The following is a 21,282-nucleotide window of genomic DNA, read 5'->3' on the forward strand; positions in this document are numbered from 1 at the left end:
AAAGATCCTAGACATTTTCCATATGGCCAAAAGGTTATTGCTCTCAAATTTTGTGCACAAATTTGTTTACATCCCTGTTTATAAGCATTTCTCCTTTGTCATGATAATCCATCCACTTGGCAGGTGTGACGTATCAGGAAGCTGATTAAACAGAATGATCATTACACAGGTGCATGTTGTGCTGGAGACAATAAAATGTAAATGTTTGTCACACGACACAATGCCACAGATGTCTCAAGTTTTTTGGCAAGCAATTGGCATGCCGACTGCAGGAATGCACCTTAATTGGGGAGAATGGGCTTGTGGTAATGAGTGGAATGGTATCAATTTCATCAAAAGCATGGTTTTCCATCTGCTCTGTTCCGGCCATCATTATGAGCTGTTCTCCCCTCAGCAGCCTCCACTTTACTTGGCTCATCACGCTCTGTTGCCTCCTTGTGGTGGCTCGGACGCCTGCAGGCTGACGTTGGTTGTCCGTTGAACGGTGTTTCCTCCGACACATTGGTGTGTGGCTTGCTTCCGGGTTAAGCAGGTGGGTGTTAAGAAATGCGGTTTGGCGGGTCATGTTTCGGAGGACGCATGACTCAACCTTCGCCTCTCCGGAGTCCGTTGGAGTTGCAGCCATAAGACAAGATCGTAATTGAAATTGGGAGAACAAAGGGCTAAAATCAATACAAAAGTTACAAATAGGACTGGGACAACGTTCCACAGGCCACAACTTACTCTATGCATAGGAGATGTCACACTGCAGGAGGCAAATGGTGGTCACAGCAGAAACTGACTGGCTTTCTGATCCACACTGCTATCTATGTACAAAAGATGCACATCTGTATTCCCAGTCATGTGAAATCCATAGATTAGGTCCTAATGCATTTATTTAAATTGACTGATTTCCTTATATGAACTGTAACTCAGTTCAGTACACATGTCAGTACATACACACAACAAGTAGGTCACATGGGGGAGTTGTGCCGTGAGGTGTTGATTTATTTGTTTTTTGGAACCAGGTTTGCTTTTCACTTGCACTATTTGAGATGTAAGGGAGTTCTAGGAACTCATGTCCCTGTAGAATACTGTACGTTTCCTTGAATTTGTTCTGGACATGTTTGAGAATTTTTGCAGGCTGCATACTAGGTTACAATGGTAAGCTAATAGCTGTGTGTGTGTGTGTATGGGAATGCACTGTAAGCTCATTAATCTGTGTTTCAGGGCACAGACAGGCGCAGTAGCTCACCTTCAATAACTTAATGATGCTCAATGCAGAAATCGCTCCGCCATTTCCTGGCTGCTAAAATTCTAATACTTCGCCTAATTTCAGTTTGACACAAAACACGCACCTATAGTGTATAGAATCATTGTACCATCTAAATCGCTGTGAAATACATTTCCCAAAAATATTGTATTTTCAGCTGTTTGAAGCTGGTGTACAAACCTGAAAGTTAAAGACGCAAAAAACAAATCTTAAGAACACGAAGCGTAGCAATAGTGCATATTGAACAGATCTACTACTTCTTAGACTTGCTCTCAGTGAGAATGACAGAACCATAACACCCATTTCTATGGGTCGCCCCAAAAGTTACATATTGCAGCTTTAAAGCTGCACCCTCTACCCCTCCCTCCAGTGAGCGGATGAGGGGTCAGGAGCTCAAGTGCTGATGCTGCTCTACTGCCTCCGACAGAGTGCCCAGAATGGACAGGACAGGACGGTAACAGGACAGAGTAGGGATGTCCACAACTCACTGGGCTGGAGCAGCTGATTCCCAGGGCACTGCAGACATAGATACCTGCCTGTCTACTACCTGAACCAAAGCTGCCAAGCTCCCTATTGCAGAACAGATAGGCAGATAGGCAAATATTCATATAGCGCTGTGTTACACCGATTCAAGTCAACTCCATGAAAGTGGGACTAGACAGAGCAGACTGAGGTCTGTAACTCTGTGGTTTGCAGTAGCGTACTGGAAGAGAGTTGTGGGACTCCAGCATTACCTCCCCCCTAGCATGGAGCATGGGGAGGGTTCACGACAATCAGGTGAGCTCTTCTGTGTGATGAACCGTTAGGAAATAATCAGGCTAGACATATTTACACATTCGTCTGGTCTGTAGTAAGTATTTTGCTCATTACCACAGCTGTTTCTCTTGTTGTCGAAGTGATGGTTAAGCCATCATGATGTACTTACTACATGTACAGGTATGTGTTGTCTGTCCTTGTGTATTGTTGTCGTTAATCTGTGGTGCTGGGAGGACCCAGGGTTAAATATAGGGATTTCATATCTCTGTCTGTGCATCTTACCTTTAGGCTCAGGTGTGTTAGGCAGCTTATGAATCTTCCACTGTGGAGGCTTAACAAGTTATAAGTAGATCTCATTGTCATGTATTATCATAGGTTGCAATGCTTCACTTACTGTAGTTCCTGGGGAGGGATTTTTCAGCATTTGGTAAACTTTTAGGGGACTTTAAAATATTGAAAAGGTATGTTAAATCAGCCACGTTTTTTGTATTTATTTTGTGTACATAGGAGTTAAGGTATTCCTAGTTTCTGAGATTCTTACCTTGAAGTTATTCACTTAAGTGATCAGGGCTGTTCATCACTGTCAACGGAACTAACGTAAATCACGAGGATTATCTCCCAGATTGAATGCATGAACCTGAACCTGTCCACCTCTCTTCTCTATACAGTGTCATATCCCCATTGTCTAATGTATCGCTGTAGTCTGATACAACTGATTCCTATGCATTCCCTGTGTGTGTGTGTGTAATGAACAGAGCAGACAGCCAGTACATGGTGATAGATGGTTCTACCACTGCCCTTGTCTTCTCTTCAGAAAACTGCCGTGCTTTCCTCAGCCAGCACATTTTTACAATAGGCTGGGTGTCTCTTGTCTGTAGTGTGTTCGTCTCGCTTTGCCAAACTTATGTTGTTAGAGACTGCGACTGTGGTAGACTACTGTAGGGCAAACTAACTATGGCTTGCAAAGGAATGAAGAGAATCCAATGATTGAGAAATTGTGCTCTTTTCATTGAAACTCTCTTGGGATGTAGCACCACATCTAATTTAAAAGGTAATGTAAATAGATGATACATTGTGATGATAAATGGCATCATTGCGAAACTCCTTTATGGAACAGTGACTGCTCTTACTTTTGAATACTAGGCTGCACTTTATAATTAGATGGTTCATTATGATGACATTAGACGCAATTTCCTTAGTAGTATGACAAAGCACTGGTGAGCACCTCTAGTCTTAGCCAGTTGGGGGAGCAATCATGGGAAAATAACATTGCAAAGAGAAAGTTGTTTCAAGGTAGCTTGACTTTTTGATTATCATACTGCACAGGATGTCTACAGTGCAGACCTTAGTGTCTCATTGACCAGTGTCATAACCACCCTCATCTGGTGCATATGATGGCATTGATTGCTCTGATTCCAGTAGCTTTGTGCGTGCTACCAGCAGGTTGCCTGTCATAACATTTACTCAGCTACAGGGGTGTGAATTCTCTAGTGTGTAATGCTGCTGTTGTTCTATTCCTGATTTCATATCAGATTATTTAAACAGAGATCAGCTCTTTGGCAGTTAAACAGTGAAACGTCTGTCGGTGTAAACAGCCACAGAAGTCTTCAAAGGCACCGCTGGTGCTGACACACTGGAACAGAACTGAGTACATATGGTAATCTGAGAGGTGAAGGTCATCTGAGGTCCTGAAGGTTACAGACAGTGCTGCTTTTTCAGCCTTCGTAGCACAGACAAAGGCACAAAACCCCTCAGGACACATGGCAATGACAATCAACAAAACTCTTGATTTATTGATCTGTAGCAGAGCAAAGTGAATAACGGAATATGGGTTGTTTCCTAAGATACGTATGACTGAAAATGTTAAGCACTTTGGTCAAGTGGAAAAAAACTCCCAGGAAATCCATAGTGATTCAAAAGACAAACGTTCAGATTCTTTAGACAACTGCATTTAAGCATTTGTTCACCTTTGTTTTGAGTCAGTGACAATGTTTTTTGAAATCAGGTGAATACTGATATTGAAACCAATCAGGGAGTGAGAATTCCTAACCCTTTCAAAAAGAAGTCTGGTGAAAAGGCAATCTTTAATCTGAATCACATATAGCTGCTTGGTTGAAAATGACCTTAGAGAAGTTGCCAGTAAGCATAAATACTCTAAAGGTAACCTCATTGCAGAAGAGGTTGTAGCGCTCAAAGGTCTACAAAATCACTGTAATCTTGTAGTTTGCCCTGCTGATAAGGGTGGCACTGTGGTGGTACAAAGTTATGAACAGTATCACGTGGCCATTATGAGTCATCTGAACAATAGAGAATTAAATGTCCCCTTACGTGCAAACTCTACAGATCGTATTGAGAGTAACATTGATGCATATATTAAGTGCTTTAGTCCATGGTTGGATTACTGAAAATGAGAGATTTCCTCATCACTCCTCACCGAGATATGCAGTTTACTATGGCCTACCTAAGAAACTGTCTGACCCTCCTCTGAGGCATATAGTCAAATGATAGCCTCAAGGAACCCCTATCCCAATTTTGTAGATATCTATTTATTTATTTTCCATAAAGTTGGTTCCTCCCCTCCCAGCATTCTTGGGGACACCACTGATGTGCTAAAGATCCTTGAGAATGTCAAAGTAGAATCTAATGACATACTTGTAACTATGGATGTTCAAATTCTTTATACAAACATCCCCTAGGCAGGAGGCCTAGAAACCCTCTCCCGCTATCTAACTTTGATCGGGGCAATCACGATGAGAAGCCACAGTGGCTCGTGGGTCTGCTTACCTGCATCCATCCATCCATCCCTTGCAAGCAAAATATTTTAGCGGCCCCTCTCGTGTCAGCGATTATATTTTATTTTCTGAATTAAGTAAAGTCTGCACATTTTGCTATGGGGCAAAGATAAAATATTGTCATTCTAAAGCATATTTGTTGCAATTCTACACATTTTGCCATGGGGCGTAGAGGACAAATGTGCAGTTTTACAGCTGCAAAAATATGAACGCAAAACAAAGTGTTGGTCCCATGTTTGCTTAGCCAAAATAAAAGATCCCAGAAATATTCCATATGCACAAAAAGCTTCTCAGAATTTGTGCACAAATTTGTTTATATCCTTGTTAGTGAGTATTTCTCCTTTGCCAAGATAATCCATCAACCTGAAATGTGTGGCATATCAGGAAGCTAATTAAACCGTATTATCATTAATATGGCTGACCCCGACTATTAAAAAAAATCTTAGTAAACCAAAAGTTGTCTGTTCTTTCGACCAATCGATTGGTCTACATTTTTGAATGTGTATTTTTCCATATACAGTCACACACTGGGTTTTTAATAAAAATCAACTATATGCGTTGAGCTTGTCTGATTCTTTAAGCTTACGGTTTGATGAAATAAGAGGGACCTAGATAATCAGAATTTAAAAAACAACCTGACCCAACTATTCCATTCCTGCTCCTGCTGGCTTTAGCAGATTCTGCCATTATTCTCCAGACATTTCCGGTAATAGGCTGCACAAGGAATTGGCAACTTTGGAATGCCAATTTATCTTACAATTTCTACCGATCTGCGTGCCAGTTATGATTTGCATATGCTCATTTCCGTAAAACTTTAATTTATAGTAACGTCTTCATGCCTCAATCATTGTCATGTGGTCAATCATAATTCGATCTAGATCTAAATGAAAATGATGCTGACCTAAAAAGTAACTTTATTGCCTTTGCCAACTATGTAAAAAAAGAGTGCGCAGCTGAACATTGTATGCTGGAAAACACTCGGTTTGTTATTTTTGATTAAAGCAAAACCGCTATTCATTAACCCTTTCACACGTATCATTACACAGGTGAGTTCATTCTACAGTGGTCCCTGAAGCGTACGATCACACCCGTGTGATTTAGAACGCTTGTTTGGAATGGCCAGTTTCGAAATGACGCAACAATCAGCATTTGAGCTGGCCACTGTTTTTTCAGAAACATTTTACACAAACAGTCTTTATGTCCAGAATGTGAGCAGTTTATTTTTGGATGCAATGTTCACATATTCACATAAGTATCTATAGCATAACACAATCATCCAAACTGGACAAATGTAGGCAAAATTTGTCCTAGCGCGAACTGAGGAAAGATTGACGCAACACAAGCGGTCATATTTTTATAACGCTTGGCTGACATAAACTTCAATATGAATTAGCTAATAGCAATTACTATGTCTAATTAATTACATCACGGGTGAGCTTACCATTGATCGAAATAGAGTAAAACACTTTCTAGAAATCAAAAGTAATCTGACGATGATTAGTTTCAGCGCGACACCATGAGTTTGGTCTATTTTATAGTATGCATGATGAAGGGGTGTGTCGTCTACCATCGTTCACATCCCACCATTCTAGAGGTCGACCGATTATGATTTTTCAATGCCGATTATTGGAGGACCAAAAAAGCCGATATCGATTAATCTGCGATTTAAGAATTATTATATTTTATTTGGAATAATGACAATTACAACAATACTGAATGAACACTTATTTTAACTTAATATGATACATCAATAAAATTTGGTTTAAATAATGCAAAAACAAAGTGTTGGAGAAGAAAGTAAAAGTGCAATATGTGCTATGTAAGAAAGCTAACATTTCAGTTCATTGCTCAGAACATGAGAACATATGAAAGCTGGTGGTTCCTTTTAACATGAGTCTTCAATATTCCCAGGTAAGAGGTTTTAGGTTGTAGTTATTATAGGACTATTTCCATCTATACAATTTGTATTTCATTAACCTTTGACTATTGGATGTTCCTATAGGCACTTTAGTATTGCAAGTGTAACAGTATAGCTTCCGTCCTTCTCCTCCCTCTCTGGGCTCGACCCAGCAACACAACGACAACAGCCACCCACGAAGCAGCATTATCCATGCAGAGCAAGGGGAACAACTACTAGAAGGCTCCGAGTGAGTGACGTTTGAAATCCTATTAGCACGCGCTAACTAGCTAGCCATTTCACTTAGGTTACACCAGCCTCATCTCAGGGGTTGATAGGCTTGAAGTCATAAAAAGCGCAATGCTTGACGCACAACGAAGAGCTGCTGGCAAAACGCACAAAAGTGCTGTTTGAATGAATGTTTACGCGCCTGCTTCTGCCTACCACCACTCAGTCAGATACTTGTATGCTTGTATGCTCAGTCAGATTATGTGCAACGCAGGACACGCTAGATAATATCTAGTAATATCATACTGTCACCAAGTTGCAACTTGCAACTGCGACCTGGTCAAGATAAAGCATAGCAGTGTGAACAGACAACACAGAGTTACACATGGAGTAAACAGTAAACAAGTCAATAACCTAATGCTAGCTAGCAACTTACCTTGGTTTACTGCATTCGTGTAACAGGCAGTCTCCTTGTGGGGTGCAACGAGAGAGAGGCAGGTCGTTATTGCGTTGGACTAGTTAACTGTAAGGCTGCAATATTGGATCACCCAAGCTGACTGGTGTGGCGTAGTTCTTGCGTGGCTTCACTACATTCTCCCAATCTTCTTCTGGATCATCCAAATGCTCTTTAGCCAACTTCAGACGGGCCTGGACATGTACTGGCTTAAGCAGGGGGACACGACTGGCACTGCAGGATTTGAGTCCCTGGCGGCGTAGTGTGTTACTGATGGTAGGCTTTGTTACTTTGGTCCCAGCTCTCTGCGGGTCATTCACTAGGTCCCCCCTGTGTGGTTCTGGGATTTTTGCTCACCGTTCTTGTGATCATTTTGACCCCACGGGGTGAGATCTTGCGTGGAGCCCCAGATTGAGGGAGATTATCAGTGGTCTTCCATTTCCTAATAATTGCTCCCACAGTTGATTTCTTCAATTGTATGTAGTTTTGTGGGCAAGCGGTTTGCTGATTTCAATGTTTTGAGCAGAGTGCCCCATGGTGGCAGTGAGGCTATGGTATGGGCAGGCATAAGCTATGGACAGCGAACACAATTGCATTTTATTGACAGCAATTTGAATGCACAGAAATACCGTGACGAGATCCTGAGGCCCATTTGTGAGGCCAGTTTAAAAAAAAAAAGTTTTACTACTTTGGGGTAGGGGGCAGTATTGGGAATTCTGAATGAAAAGTGTGCCCAAATTAAGCTGCATGCTACTAGATTGTGCATAGTATTAGTAGTATTGGATCGAAAACACTCTGAAGTTTCCAAAACTGTTTGCATGATGTCTGTGAGTATAACAGAACTCATATGACAGGCAAAAACCTGAGAAGAAATCCAAACAGGAAGTGGGAAATCTGAGGTTGGTAAATTTTCAACCCAGCCCCTATTGAATACACAGTGGGATATTGGTTATGTTGCACTTCCTAAGGCTTCCACTAGATGTCAGCCGTCTTTAGAAACTTGTTTGAGGATTCTACTGTGAAGTGGGACCGAATGAGAGTGGAATGAGTCTCATTCCTGGTCTGCCAGCGACACGCACTGGTCACGCACATTTCACATGAGAGGTAGCTGCGTTCCTTTACTTTTCTGAAGACAAAGGAATTCTTCGGTTGGAATATTATTGAAGTTTTATGTTAAAAACATCCTAAAGATTGATTCCATACATCGTTTGACATGTGTCTACGGACAGTAACGGAACTTTTTGACATTTCGTCTGCAACTAGGGAACACGCTTCATGACTTTGGATTTGTTTACCAAACGTACAAAAGTAGCTCTTTGGACAAAAATGATGGACATTATCGAACAAAACAAACATTTAACGTGGAACTGGGATTCCTGGGAGTGCATTCTGATGAAGATCATCAAAGGTAAGTGAATATTTATAATGTCATTTATGACTAATGTTGACTACCCAAAATGGCGGATATCTTTTTGGCTGCTTTTGTTGTCTGAAAGCTGTACTCAGATTATTGCATGTTTTGCTTTTTCCGTAAAGCTTTTTTAAAATCTGACACAGCAGTTGCATTAAGGAGAAGTGTATCTATATTTCCATGTCTAACAATTGTATTTTTTGGAACTAGTGGACATAACGTGCCAATGTATACTGAGATTATTTTATAGAAATATGAACTTTAACGAACAAAACATATATGTATTGTGTACCATGAAGTCCTATGAGTGTCATCTGATGAAAATCATCAAAGGTTAGTGATTCATTTTATCGCTATTTGTGCTTTTTGTGACTCCTCTCTTTGTCTGGAAAAATGGCTGTGTTTTTCTGTGGCTTAGCTCTGACATAATCGTTTGTGGTGCTTTCGCTGTAAAGCTTATTTGTTAATCCCACCAAAGTGTCCGATTTCAACAAGATTACCTTTTAAAATGGTGTAAGATACATGTATGTTTGAGGAATTTTAATTATGAGATAAAGGGCGCTCTGCACTTTCACTGGCTTGGGTCATATCAATCCCGTCAACAGGATTGCAGCCCTAAGAAGTTTTTAATGACTCCAACCTTAGTGTATGTAAACTTCCGACTTCAACTGTAAGTATATTTAAAACCAAATACTTTTAGACTTTTACTCAAGTCGTGTTTTCCTGAGTGACTTTCACTGTTACCTAAATAGATAATTACTCAATAATCTTTACTTTTACTGAAGTATGACAATTTAGTACTTTTTCCACCACTGTACGTGAGTGCCAATCAGGGCTCAGCCTCAACCTTAAAATTCTGGGGAATTGAGAAAGTTTCCCTTACCTCCAGAGGTGGCAATATTGTGAAGAAATTGTTAGAGGGGCATTTTGGCTCGACTGCTTAGATTGCGCCAAGCCAAAGGGTCTGAATGAACAGCTCTCTTTCTCATCTTTTTTGTAAATGCGTTTTTCTTAGTTTGTCTCTTTTGTTATTTAAGTGGAATCTATATGTAGGGTTATTGAATGATGTTCATACTCGTGTATGAATAACCTGTTTAGTTGCTACTCCTGACAGTGTTGACATTTATTGACATGTTTGATTGACATGACCGGTGGGACACTCCAATGCAAGGGTATATTGGTGACTCCAACCCTTTTCCTACTCAAGGCTCTGATGAAGGTGATTCATGCCGAAACGTAAGCCTATTGTTTGTTTGTCTCATCAATAAACCTATAAGATTTATGCAGAAACAGAATGCTCGTTTTTCTTTATTTTCCTTCTTAATCACCAGTTGAAGTATCCTGGGGTAAGGAATGTTTTTTTGGATTTTCAAGTCCCTTAGTTGAGCACTTGATTCCCCTTTTTTGTTTAAGCTGGGCTGAAGCGTGTTTGGGTATCCCGTTTTTCCCTTTGTACTGTAGAGGTTTGTTTTTTATCTTACGCTATCACGTTTTCTGTTGTCTCCCAGGAGATAACACTCCCAGAGAGAGCAGCCCTTTCATCAACAACACTGACCATGACCGAGGAAACTACTACGATGGCAAGAACATGGCTCTCTTTGAGGTATACCACATGTCAATGCTTTTGATATTATAATGTAATTAATTACCACATACATTTTATGCCACTTAATCTAAAGTGGGAGCTAAATGCTTACCTGGATTATCTTGTTGTAGACTACATATCATCCAAACATGTGTTGTGCTTGTTTGTTGTATACTTGGATGTCTTCAATGCCATGGTGTCCTGATTTCAATGTTGTCGTGTCCTTATTGACAGGAAGAGATTGAGAGCAACCCCATGGTGTCCTCTCTCCTCAACAAGCTGGCCAACTACACCAACCTCACCCAGGGCGTCACTGAGCACGAGGAATATGAGAATGAGGATGGGGTCACAAAGATTGCAGTCAAGGTATGACCGTTGTCATCCCAGTGGGTACTTTGTGGGAGACCTTGCTAAAGAGGTACAGTAGAAGACAGACATTGTATTAACTCTCAATCAATTAACTCTTAAAAATGCTCTATTATCGTGCAAGCCAACCTTGGTTGGTGAGCGTGATGGCTATTCAGCAGCTCCTCTGAGAACAGAGTGAGAATTTGAGAATATAAAGCAGCATTCTCAGGCTTATTTTTGTTATAACTGATGCCAGGCCTTGAGCAAACTACTTTAATAGCTGCCTTCACATCCTTCTAGCCGTTGCTACCAATCCCACCCAAAGAAATACCCCTACTGTTGCTCTTCAGCGTCATAGCACCACCGCAAGGCCACAGAAACCATGCCTCTGTCCCCTGACAATTACTCCAGCACATCTCCCTGCTGGAGATCTGATTGGCTTGGGGAGGGAGGTTTTGGAGACAAAGAGTGGATCGTCAAGATGCCACTCCAGGTTGTGAATGGTCTATGAACAAGGGCCACATTGACCCTGGTAAAAAGGCGTACAGGAGAACCAACAGCAGTATTGAGAGAGGGCTGTGTTGTCTTATGGGATATATGGTATGTACTGTACTGTATTTACGCAGCGGCTTCTTTTTTTTTTGGGGGGGGGCTGTTGATGTGATTGTAGGTGTGTTTTTGCAGGGTTCTCTGATCTCAAAAGATTGGGGTGGCGTTGTAACTTTGGAATGTTGAATTGCATTGTGGGGCATACCGGGGGGGGGCTTGTGTCATCAACCGGTAGATGACACGCTGAAATTGTTAATTTATCCTGTGGTGATCAGGGTATGGATTGTATGGCTGTGATGAGGTCAAACAGATCATTGTAAAGGTAGCCAATAACAGTACGCTGTGTTTGGGTGTTATATTTGGATCGTCCTGCTTTCCGAACTCTATTACATACACACAGAACAGATATAGTATTATTTTACTGAATCGTTCTGTTGATTTTTCTGAAGGACTGCAAGGGTCTCAACATGTTTTCAACTTAAAATACTTTTCTGTTATTATATGTGAGCATGACTGGGTAAATGCTGACAAAGGGCTGAACACCGAGGAAGGATTCATCTTAGTTAACCCAGAACTAAAATCTTGCGTAATTAGTACCAGTCATGTTTACGTAGTCTGTTCACGAGAGATTAAGGATCCACTTCTGGTGTTTTCTTAAATGCAGAAAGCACATTGCAATGTATTTGAGCAATAAATCTGTCCATTCACTGTCTGAAATGCATGCCAATCCAAACTTAATTCTATGTTCACTCTTCATAGACTCCAGAAATATAATTAGTAAAGTTCTAAATTCCAAACTGTGACGCACATTTATTCTGCAATACATTTTTCAGTTGTGTTTGCATAATGTTATTAGCCAATATTTGTAAAAGATTCACTTGCAAACACAGGGAGATGGATGGGGGTTGGAACAGGCTTACAACAAAACAACTTGTGTGGTGAGAACTGTTGTAGGAGGATTGGCGTGGTATGGTTGGCATGTGACGGTTTTGTATATGTTTAGTGTAGTGAGTAACCCAGCTAAATGATGGGGTTTCCTGATACGGGGTTTGAATCATATCACTACAGGGCACTGTTAAGCAGCTGACCTCACACCACTGACTTCACCATTGTTTTTTTTATGCTGCCAGTGACCACATTCCAAATTAGATGGTTTGATGGTTGCTAATGAGCCAATTTTAAAATGAACATTTACCAAATAGTGTACAGCTCTGTTAATATTTTGCCAACTCTTTTTGCCGACATTACATTTGTAGACCAAAAATGATCTGGGGAATAACACCAATTGTAATCTCTGCTGTAAAATGTATTGTGCAGGAGACTTAATCAAGCTAGTCGTCTTGACAACTTTGTTTCTTTCTCTCTTGCATCAAAGGTTTTGATAGGAGACAGAATGCGATCAGACCATCATCTAATTGGCCTTCACGTAACTCTTACAGAATTTCCACGTGGACGGGCATATCGGAAATTTTATCTAAGTCCACTGGAGGATAATTATTTCTTAACTAATAATTTATTACTGAATTTATTCAGTGCAAAATAGGTTCAGCAAATCCCTTTATTGTTTGGGATACCTTTTTAAATGTACTGTCAGAGGTCATTCAATTCAATATTCATAAGTTAAAAAAACAAACATGTTTCTGTCTAAAGAAACAAGGCAGACAAGGGAAATATACAAACTAATAGTACAGGTAGATGGCAATAAAAACTGTACTACAGAGATACAAAACAAGTTATAGAAAAAAACAGAAGAACTGGAGGAACTTATTTAAGAATAATCTAATCTATTACAAAAATAAAGCAAACTGGATAGAATATGGAGAAAAATGCAACACATTCTTCATGAATCGCCAACACAGGAACGCTACAAATGTTTTTGACAGAAACTCGTTACTAAAGACTATTATTTTCTGAATATTTTAAGAGGAAGATTAATATTTCTTACTTTTAAGTCTCATCCTCACCCTCTGAATGACGATTACTGTAAGGAACTCTTTCCAAATAAAAAAAAATGTAAAATGCACAAAAAGAACAGTGTGAAGGCCAAATTACAGAGGAATAACTTTGAGGCTCTGAATCTGATCAGTCTGGAAAAACCTCAGGGCTTGATTTCGTACCAGTAGAGGTACAGTTGAAGTCGGAAGTTTACGTACACTTAGGTTAGAGTCATTAAAACTTGTTTTTCAACCATAAACTATAGTTTTGACAAGTCGGTTAGGACATCTACTTTGTACATGACACAAGTAATTTTTCCAACAATTATTTACAGACATATTATTTAATTTAAAATTCACTGCATCAGAAAGTTACATTTATTTTACTAGGCAAGTCAGTTAAGAACAAATTCTTATTTTCAATGACGGCCTAGGAACAATGGGTTAACTGCCTTGTTCAGGGGCAGAGCGACAGATTTTTACCTTGTCAGCTTGAGGATTCGATCTTGCACCCTTTCGGTTACTAGTCCAACGCTCTAACCACTATGCTACGCTGCCGCCCCATATATAAACTATGTTGACTGTGCCTTTTAAACAGCTTGAAAAATTCCAGAATATAATGTAATCGCTTTAGAAGCTTCTGATAGGCTAATTGACATAATTTGAGTCAATTGGATGTGTACCTTTTGGATGTATTTCGAGGCCTACCTTCAAACTCAGTGCCTCTGCTTGATCATGGGAAATCAAAAGAAATCGGACAAGACCTCAAAATAAATTGTAGACCTCCACAAGTCTGGTTCATCCGTGGGAGCAATTTACAAATGCCTGAAGGTACCACGTTCATCTGTACAAACAATCATACGCAAGTATTAACACCATGGGGCCACATAGCCATCATACCGCTCAGGAAGGAGACTCATTCTGTCTCCTAGAGATGAATGTACTTTGGTGCGAAAAGTGCAAATCAATCCCAGAACAGGAGCAAAGGACCTTGTGAAGATGCTGGAGGAAACGGGTACAAACGTATCCATATCCACAGTAAAACGAGTCCTATATCGACATAACCTGAAAGACCTTTCAGCACGGAAGAAGCCACTGCTCCAAAACCACCACGTTGTTTGGAGGAAAAAGGTGGTGTCTTACAAGCCGAAGAACACCATCTCAACCGTGAAGCATGGGGGTGGCAACATCATATTGTGGGGGTGCTTTGCTGCAGGAGGGACTGGTGCACTTCACAAAATAGATGGCATCACGAGGTTGCTTCAATATATCCAAGTAATTTTCCTACATCTCAAGAGATCAGTCAGGAAGTTGAAGCTTCGTCACAAATGGGTTTCCAAATGGACAATGACCCCAAGCATACTTCCATAGTTGTGGCAAAATGGCTTAAAGACAACAAACTCAAGGTATTGGAGTGTCCATCACAAAGCCCTGACCTCAATCCTATAGAGAATTTGTGGGCAGAACTGAAAAGGTTTGTGCAAGCAAGGAGGCCTACAAACCTGATTCAGTTACACCAGCTCTGTCAGGAGGAATGGGCCAAAATTCATCCAACTTATTGTGGAAGGCTACCTAAAATGCTTGATCCAAGTTAAGTCATTTAAAGGCAATGCTACCAAATACTAATTGAGTGTATGTAAACTTCTGACCCACTCGGAATGTGATGACAGAAATAAAAGCTGAAATAAATAATTCTCTCTACTCTTATTCTGGCATTTCAAATTCTTGAAATAAAGTGGTGATCCTAACTGACCTAAGAATTTTTACTAGGATTAAATGTCAGGAATTAAGAAACTGAGTTTAAAGTATTTGGCTAAGGTGTATGTAAACTTCTGGCTTCAACAGTAAGTATCAAGCCTTTTTAGATATGCTCAAAGCTCCATTATTAGCATGTTTTAACTAGTCCTATAGAAATGGTACTCTGTCACATACTCAGCAGGAAGGTCTGGTTTCAATATTGTTAAAACAAGACCCAGATTGCGAATATAAAGATCTGGAGGCCTCTTCATACTAGTGAAATGCATAGCACTCTGAATTAAACATTTTACCAGGTATTGTTCATCCTTATCAGATAGTTTTTTTTACATGGACGATACATTGGAGATAATGTACAAACACTACTAGAAATAATAGAACAACATGAAACCTGGCCTGGTATTTACAACATATTTTGAAAAGGCCTTTGATAAAGTAGGACTGGATTTTATATACAGTGCATTTGGAACTTTTTTATGTCTCGGAGCTCTACGGACAATTCCTTCGACCTCATGGCTCGGTTTTTTCTCTGACATGCACTGTCAACTGTGGGACCTTATTTAGACAGGTGTGTGCCTTTCCAAATCATGTCCAATCAGTTAAATTTACCACCGGTGGACTCCAAGTTGTAGAACCATCTCAAGGATGATCAATGGAAACAGGATGCACCTGAGCTCAATTTCAAGTCTCATAGCAAAGGGTCTGAATACTTACAGTACCTGTCAACCTTAGACACACCTACTCATTCAAGGGTTTTTCTTTATTTGTACTATTTTCTACATTGTAGAATAATAGTGAAGACATCCAAACCATGTGATAACATATATGGAATCATGTGGCAACCAAAAAAGTGTTAAATAAATCGAAATGTACTTTAGATTCTTCAAAGTATCCACCCTTTGCCTTGATGACAGCTTTGCACCCTCTTGGTATTCTCTCAACCAGCTTCACCTGGAATGCTTTTCCAACAGTCTTGAAGGAGTTCCCACATGCTGAGCACTTGTTGACTGCTTTTCCTTCACTCGGCTTGTCCAAACCATCTCAATTGGGTTACGATTGGGTGATTGGAGGCCAGGTCATCTGATGCAGCACTCCATCACTTTCCTTCTTGGTCAAATAGCCCTTACGCAGCCTGGAGGTGTGTTGGGTCATTGTCCTGTGGATAAACAAATGATAGTCGCGCATACCAATTGGGTGGCATATCGCTGCAGAATGTTGTGGTAGCCATGCTGGTTAAGCTACAATTTCTAGCTCTAATGAACTTTGCCTTTGTAGGCGAGGTAACTCTGGATCTTCCTTTCCTGTGGTGGTCCTCATGAGAGCCAGTTTCATCATAGAGCTTAATGGTTTTTGTGACTGCACTTGAAGAAACTTTCAAAGTTCTTGAAATTTTCCGCATTGACTGACCTTCATATCTTAAAGTAATGATGGACTTTCTTTGCTTATTTGAGCTGCTTTTGCCATAATATGGACTTGTTCTTTTACCAAATAAAGCTATCCTCTGTATACTACCCCTACCATGTCACAATTTAACTGATTGGCTCAAACGCGTTAAGAAGGAAAGAAATTCCACAAATGAACTTTTAACAAGGCACACCTGTTAATTGAAATGTATTCCAGGTGACTACCTCATGATGCTGATGAGAGAATGCCAAGAATGTGCAAAGCTGTCATCAAGGCAAATTGTGTCTACTTTGAAAAATCTCAAATAAACAAATACAAATATTTTACCTATTACCTTTTCACTTACTACATGATTCCATATGTGTTATTTCATAGTTTTGATGTCTTCACTATTGTTCTACAATGTAAAAATAAAGAAAATCCTTTGTATGTGTAGATGTGTCCAAGCTTTTGACTGGCACTGTATGTAAATCAGCTATTACAGTTTTTGATTTGTATGATTTTGCCAAAATGTCTAAACCTGTTTAAGCTTTGTCATTATGGGGTATTGTGTGTAGATGGGGGACCTTTTTTAAAATCCATTTTAGAATAAGGCTGTAACGTAACAAAATATGGAAAATTGAAGGTGTCTGAATCCTTTCTGGATGCAGTGTATAAATGCATGGATTTATTCAATATCGGTGAGTCTCTTATAAAATGGGTAATAGTAATGTATTGCAACCCCAGGTGTAAAACTGTAAATAACGGCTACTTCTCAGAGAGTTTTGAATTGTCAAGAGGATTTAATCAAGGGGGTCCGCTGTCACCATATATATTCTTTATGGCCATCAAAATGCTAGCTATTAAAATCAAATAACAACATTAGAGTATTAGAATTCCAAGGCTTAAAAACAAAGATTTCCATGTATGCCGATGAGTCCGCAAGATAGATCCCTGTAATGTCTCATAACTTTTCTGTACTCTTTGGACTAAAACCTAATTATGATAAGTGTACCATATTACGTTTTGGATCTTTAAAAAATACAACTTTTACATTACACTGCAGTTTACCTATAAAATTGGCTGATGGTGAAGTAGACATGCATGGTATTCATATCACAAAATATATAAATGAGCTCTCCAAAATGATTTTCAATAGAAAACGAGTAATAATAGACAAGATCCTTCAACCATGGAGAGGTAAATACCTGTCTATTTATGGAAAAATTGCCCTGATTAACTCCTTAGTCATATCTCAGTTTACTCACTTACTTTTGGCGCTGCTACTCTTGATTATTTTTTCAAATCATATGAGAAAAAAATATTTTGCTTTATCTGGGTTTCTAAACCAGACAGGCTAAAACGTGCCTATCTATATAAAGAATATGAACTGGGTTAGTTGAGATTATTAAATATAAAAGCACTAATCCTCTCTCTAAAAGCTTCACTTATACAAAACTATTACTTTTACCTAAAATGGCATTTTTGCCTTTCTGCAGATTGATGTCAAATTTTCGATTTAATTTAAAATGAAACCTTTTTCAAAGCATTTCTCTTTTTCAAATGAGGATGGCAGAGCTGGATAAATTCCAATTTCAGATAGCAGGAGGGGGTAAGGAACTGGCGTGTCTGCCCAATATAAAGCATAAAAACTGGCAGAGGAATTACAAACAGCATCCGGAAAGTGGCGGGGGTCTCAGATGGTTGAGGGGCAGCTGTCGTGGAGATCTTGGAGGGTTGGTGGCCTGGCGGTTGGGAGCTTGGGCCGGTGGCCGATAGGTTGCTGGTTCGGGTCCCCTTTTTGACTTGGTGGGAGATCTGTCAACGTGCCCATGGGCAGGGCAGTGTGTTGACCCTGGTTGCTTCTGTGGACTGCTCTGATTACATGACTGAATGTAATGTAAATGTTGAGCCGCTTCACTGCAGGTAGATTGTATGTTTTAATATTCAATAAATAAAAATACATTCAAAAAATTGGACAGGATTGTACAATGTTGTATTGCGACGTTACAGTATACCTTACAAGGCCCTACTGTACCATAACCTGACTCATTGTAATCCTACTTCTCCTCTTCCCTGGCCCTCTGCATTGGCACCTCTAGAGTTCTCAGATGGGCACCTTCATCGGTGTGTACCTGCCCTGCATGCAGAACATCCTCGGAGTCATCCTCTTCCTGCGTCTCACCTGGATCGTTGGCACCGCTGGAATCATGGAGTCCTTCGCTATTGTCGTCATGTGCTGCACCTGTGTGAGTACTTTTCTATAGAACTATGTAAGAGTACTAAGGTGTGAAAAATATAGGTCTACATACATCTAGTATGACTATTTACTTATCTTTCTTTTAGGGAGTTTCAGGTACTATACTGTAGTATTCTCTGTCGGTCTTAGTCATCTCATGTTTTACTCCCTGAGGAAATTGTATCCATACACTCAACAATGCTAGTATTTTGTATTGTTTCCTCCCTTACAGACCATGCTGACAGCGATATCAATGAGCGCTATTGCAACAAATGGTGTAGTGCCAGGTAATGCCAGTTCAACTTCAACTTATTTTCACCTTGAATAAGGAACCTCAAACTGTGTTTTTATGGAGAGATGGTTATTTAACACTATAGTAATGTTTTACCTTGGTGGTTTATTTACTAATAAATGTATCACATATGCTCTATAGATTCTGTGGATACCTTTTAGTTATTTTCTAGGCGTTTTTACATGAATCTGTTCTCTTGCCCCATGCAGCTGGAGGCTCCTACTACATGATCTCCAGGTCTTTGGGTCCAGAGTTTGGTGGGGCTGTGGGCTTGTGCTTCTACCTGGGCACCACATTCGCTGGGTCCATGTACATTCTGGGTACCATTGAAATCCTACTGGTAAGGATGAAACAGAATGCCTGGTCATGATATACTGTAGGACATGCCCAATGTTTTGAGACAGGAGTTTTTAATGACCACATGACTCTTCCAGGAGTTGTTACCTTGTTATAGTCTATAACAGTGGCCCAGAATTTTTCCTGGACATGTCACATGGTCAGGCCCAACCAATGTTTCATAAAGCTAGTATCCTAGTTGACTCCTATTCTTGTTCCAGACGTACATCGTGCCGAACACTGCAGTGTTTGTGGCGGAGAAGAAGGAGGACGAGACGGAGGCCATGCTGAATAACATGCGTGTATATGGGACCTGCTGTCTGGCACTTATGGCTCTAGTGGTGTTTGTGGGGGTCAAATATGTTAACAAGCTGGCCCTGGTCTTCCTGGCCTGTGTGGTGCTCTCCATCATGGCCATCTACGCTGGAGTCATCAAGACCGTCATAGAACCACCCAACTATCCGTGAGTTTGATTTATGAGTTCTAGTTAGTCTATTGGCATAGGAAATGCTTGTTCCTGTGTTTGTCTCATCAGAGTAATAGGCACACTTTATAGGACCATCATCAGTCATCTGGTCTTATAGGCCCAAAATTAGTGTGACGCATATGCTTAGACTATTTACAGCCATTACAGTGGCTAAAATGAAAATATTCTTTACACTAGAAGATCTCCTCATAGATGTATGTTTCCTACAGAATCTGTCTCCTGGGGAACCGTTCCTTGCAGAACCACAACTTTGAGAAGTGTATGAAGACGGAGGTGATCAAGAACGTGACGTACACCACCGAGCTGTGGAAGCTGTTCTGTGGCAGCCCCCACCTCAACGCTACCTGTGATGAATATTTTACCCTGAACAACTTGACTGAGATCCAGGGCATCCCAGGCCTGCTCAGCGGGGTCATCAAAGGTCAGCCACAACCCACTGCCTGGCGAACATTACTACACTGGATAGGCCTGGTGGAGACCTACACAGTACAAATGTTACCAGGCCTTCTACATTCTTACTACTAGTTACTCACTTACCATGGTCATATCATCATTTATCATAGTATTATCATGAACAAAGCAAACTGGGAAGACACACAGACACACACACACAGGCACATACACACGCTAACACACACTTACATTGTAATGTTGTAATATTATTGTGGTATTATATTATACATGTTGTATTGTAGAGTAGTGGGTTAATAATGTGTTATATGATGTACTGTTTTATCAAAACTTTTAATCTTGTTTGGACCCCAGGAACCATAGCTGCTGCCTTGGCAAAGGCTAATGGGGATCCTTATACAAATTATTGGTTTGTCTTCTCAACCTGTTTGAATTAGGAAAGCAAAGTATATTAGTCTTTTTTTGTGTTATTTCTCAATTGGAATACATGTGTTATTGCATAATACAAATGGTTAAATAGCTAATGACAAAACAGTTGGATATCAACAGTTTATAGTCTACTATAATGTGACTCCTCTGTGTCCCCCGTAGACAACATGTGGGGTGAGTACGGACCCATTGGGATGTTGGTAGAGAAGAAGAATCAGTCTTCTGTCCCAGTCCAGGATAACTCCAGAGATATCTACAAGCCTTACATCTTCAACGACATCTCCACTTTCTTCACTCTGCTGGTGGGAATCTACTTCCCCTCTGTCACAGGTTGGTATTGCGACAATATTGGCAACATAGACATAATGGAACTACCATAATATGACATTATTGATTGATTGTCACCCTCATGCAGATTTTTGGGGTGCTACTGTAACTTGAGGTTTGGAAGAACTATGTATTTTTTTATGTCTTCACTATTATTTTACAATGCAGAAATTTGTAAAAAATCAAGGAAAACCCTGGAATGAGTAGGTGTGTCCAAACGTTTGACTGGTACGGTATGTGTGTTTCCATCACAGGAATCATGGCGGGCTCCAACAGATCTGGAGACCTGAGAGATGCCCAGAGATCGATTCCCATCGGCACCATTCTGGCCATAGCAACCACTTCTTTTATTTGTATCCTTGGGGAAACTGTGTGTGTGTGTGTGTGTGTGTGTGTGTGTGTGTGTGTGTGTGTGTG

At 40.3% G+C, this 21,282-nt stretch overlaps 1 protein-coding gene across 2 annotated transcripts in view; it reads left to right on the forward strand.

The window, feature by feature from the left end:
* The window catches only part of LOC124041806 (solute carrier family 12 member 7-like), an 82,284-nt gene that overhangs the window by 26,502 nt on the left and 34,500 nt on the right, over window positions 1-21,282 (forward strand). For both annotated transcript variants that reach the window (XM_046359851.1, XM_046359850.1), the window contains exons 2-10: window positions 10,299-10,393; window positions 10,610-10,741; window positions 18,447-18,593; window positions 18,816-18,870; window positions 19,085-19,215; window positions 19,433-19,674; window positions 19,908-20,119; window positions 20,701-20,868; window positions 21,120-21,218. In XM_046359851.1, coding sequence (XP_046215807.1) covers window positions 10,299-10,393; window positions 10,610-10,741; window positions 18,447-18,593; window positions 18,816-18,870; window positions 19,085-19,215; window positions 19,433-19,674; window positions 19,908-20,119; window positions 20,701-20,868; window positions 21,120-21,218 — 1,281 coding nt within the window. The remainder of the gene's footprint in view (window positions 1-10,298; window positions 10,394-10,609; window positions 10,742-18,446; window positions 18,594-18,815; window positions 18,871-19,084; window positions 19,216-19,432; window positions 19,675-19,907; window positions 20,120-20,700; window positions 20,869-21,119; window positions 21,219-21,282) is intronic.

Source organism: Oncorhynchus gorbuscha, linkage group LG08 (genome assembly GCF_021184085.1).
Source record: "Oncorhynchus gorbuscha isolate QuinsamMale2020 ecotype Even-year linkage group LG08, OgorEven_v1.0, whole genome shotgun sequence".
NCBI classification, from domain to species: domain Eukaryota; kingdom Metazoa; phylum Chordata; class Actinopteri; order Salmoniformes; family Salmonidae; genus Oncorhynchus; species Oncorhynchus gorbuscha.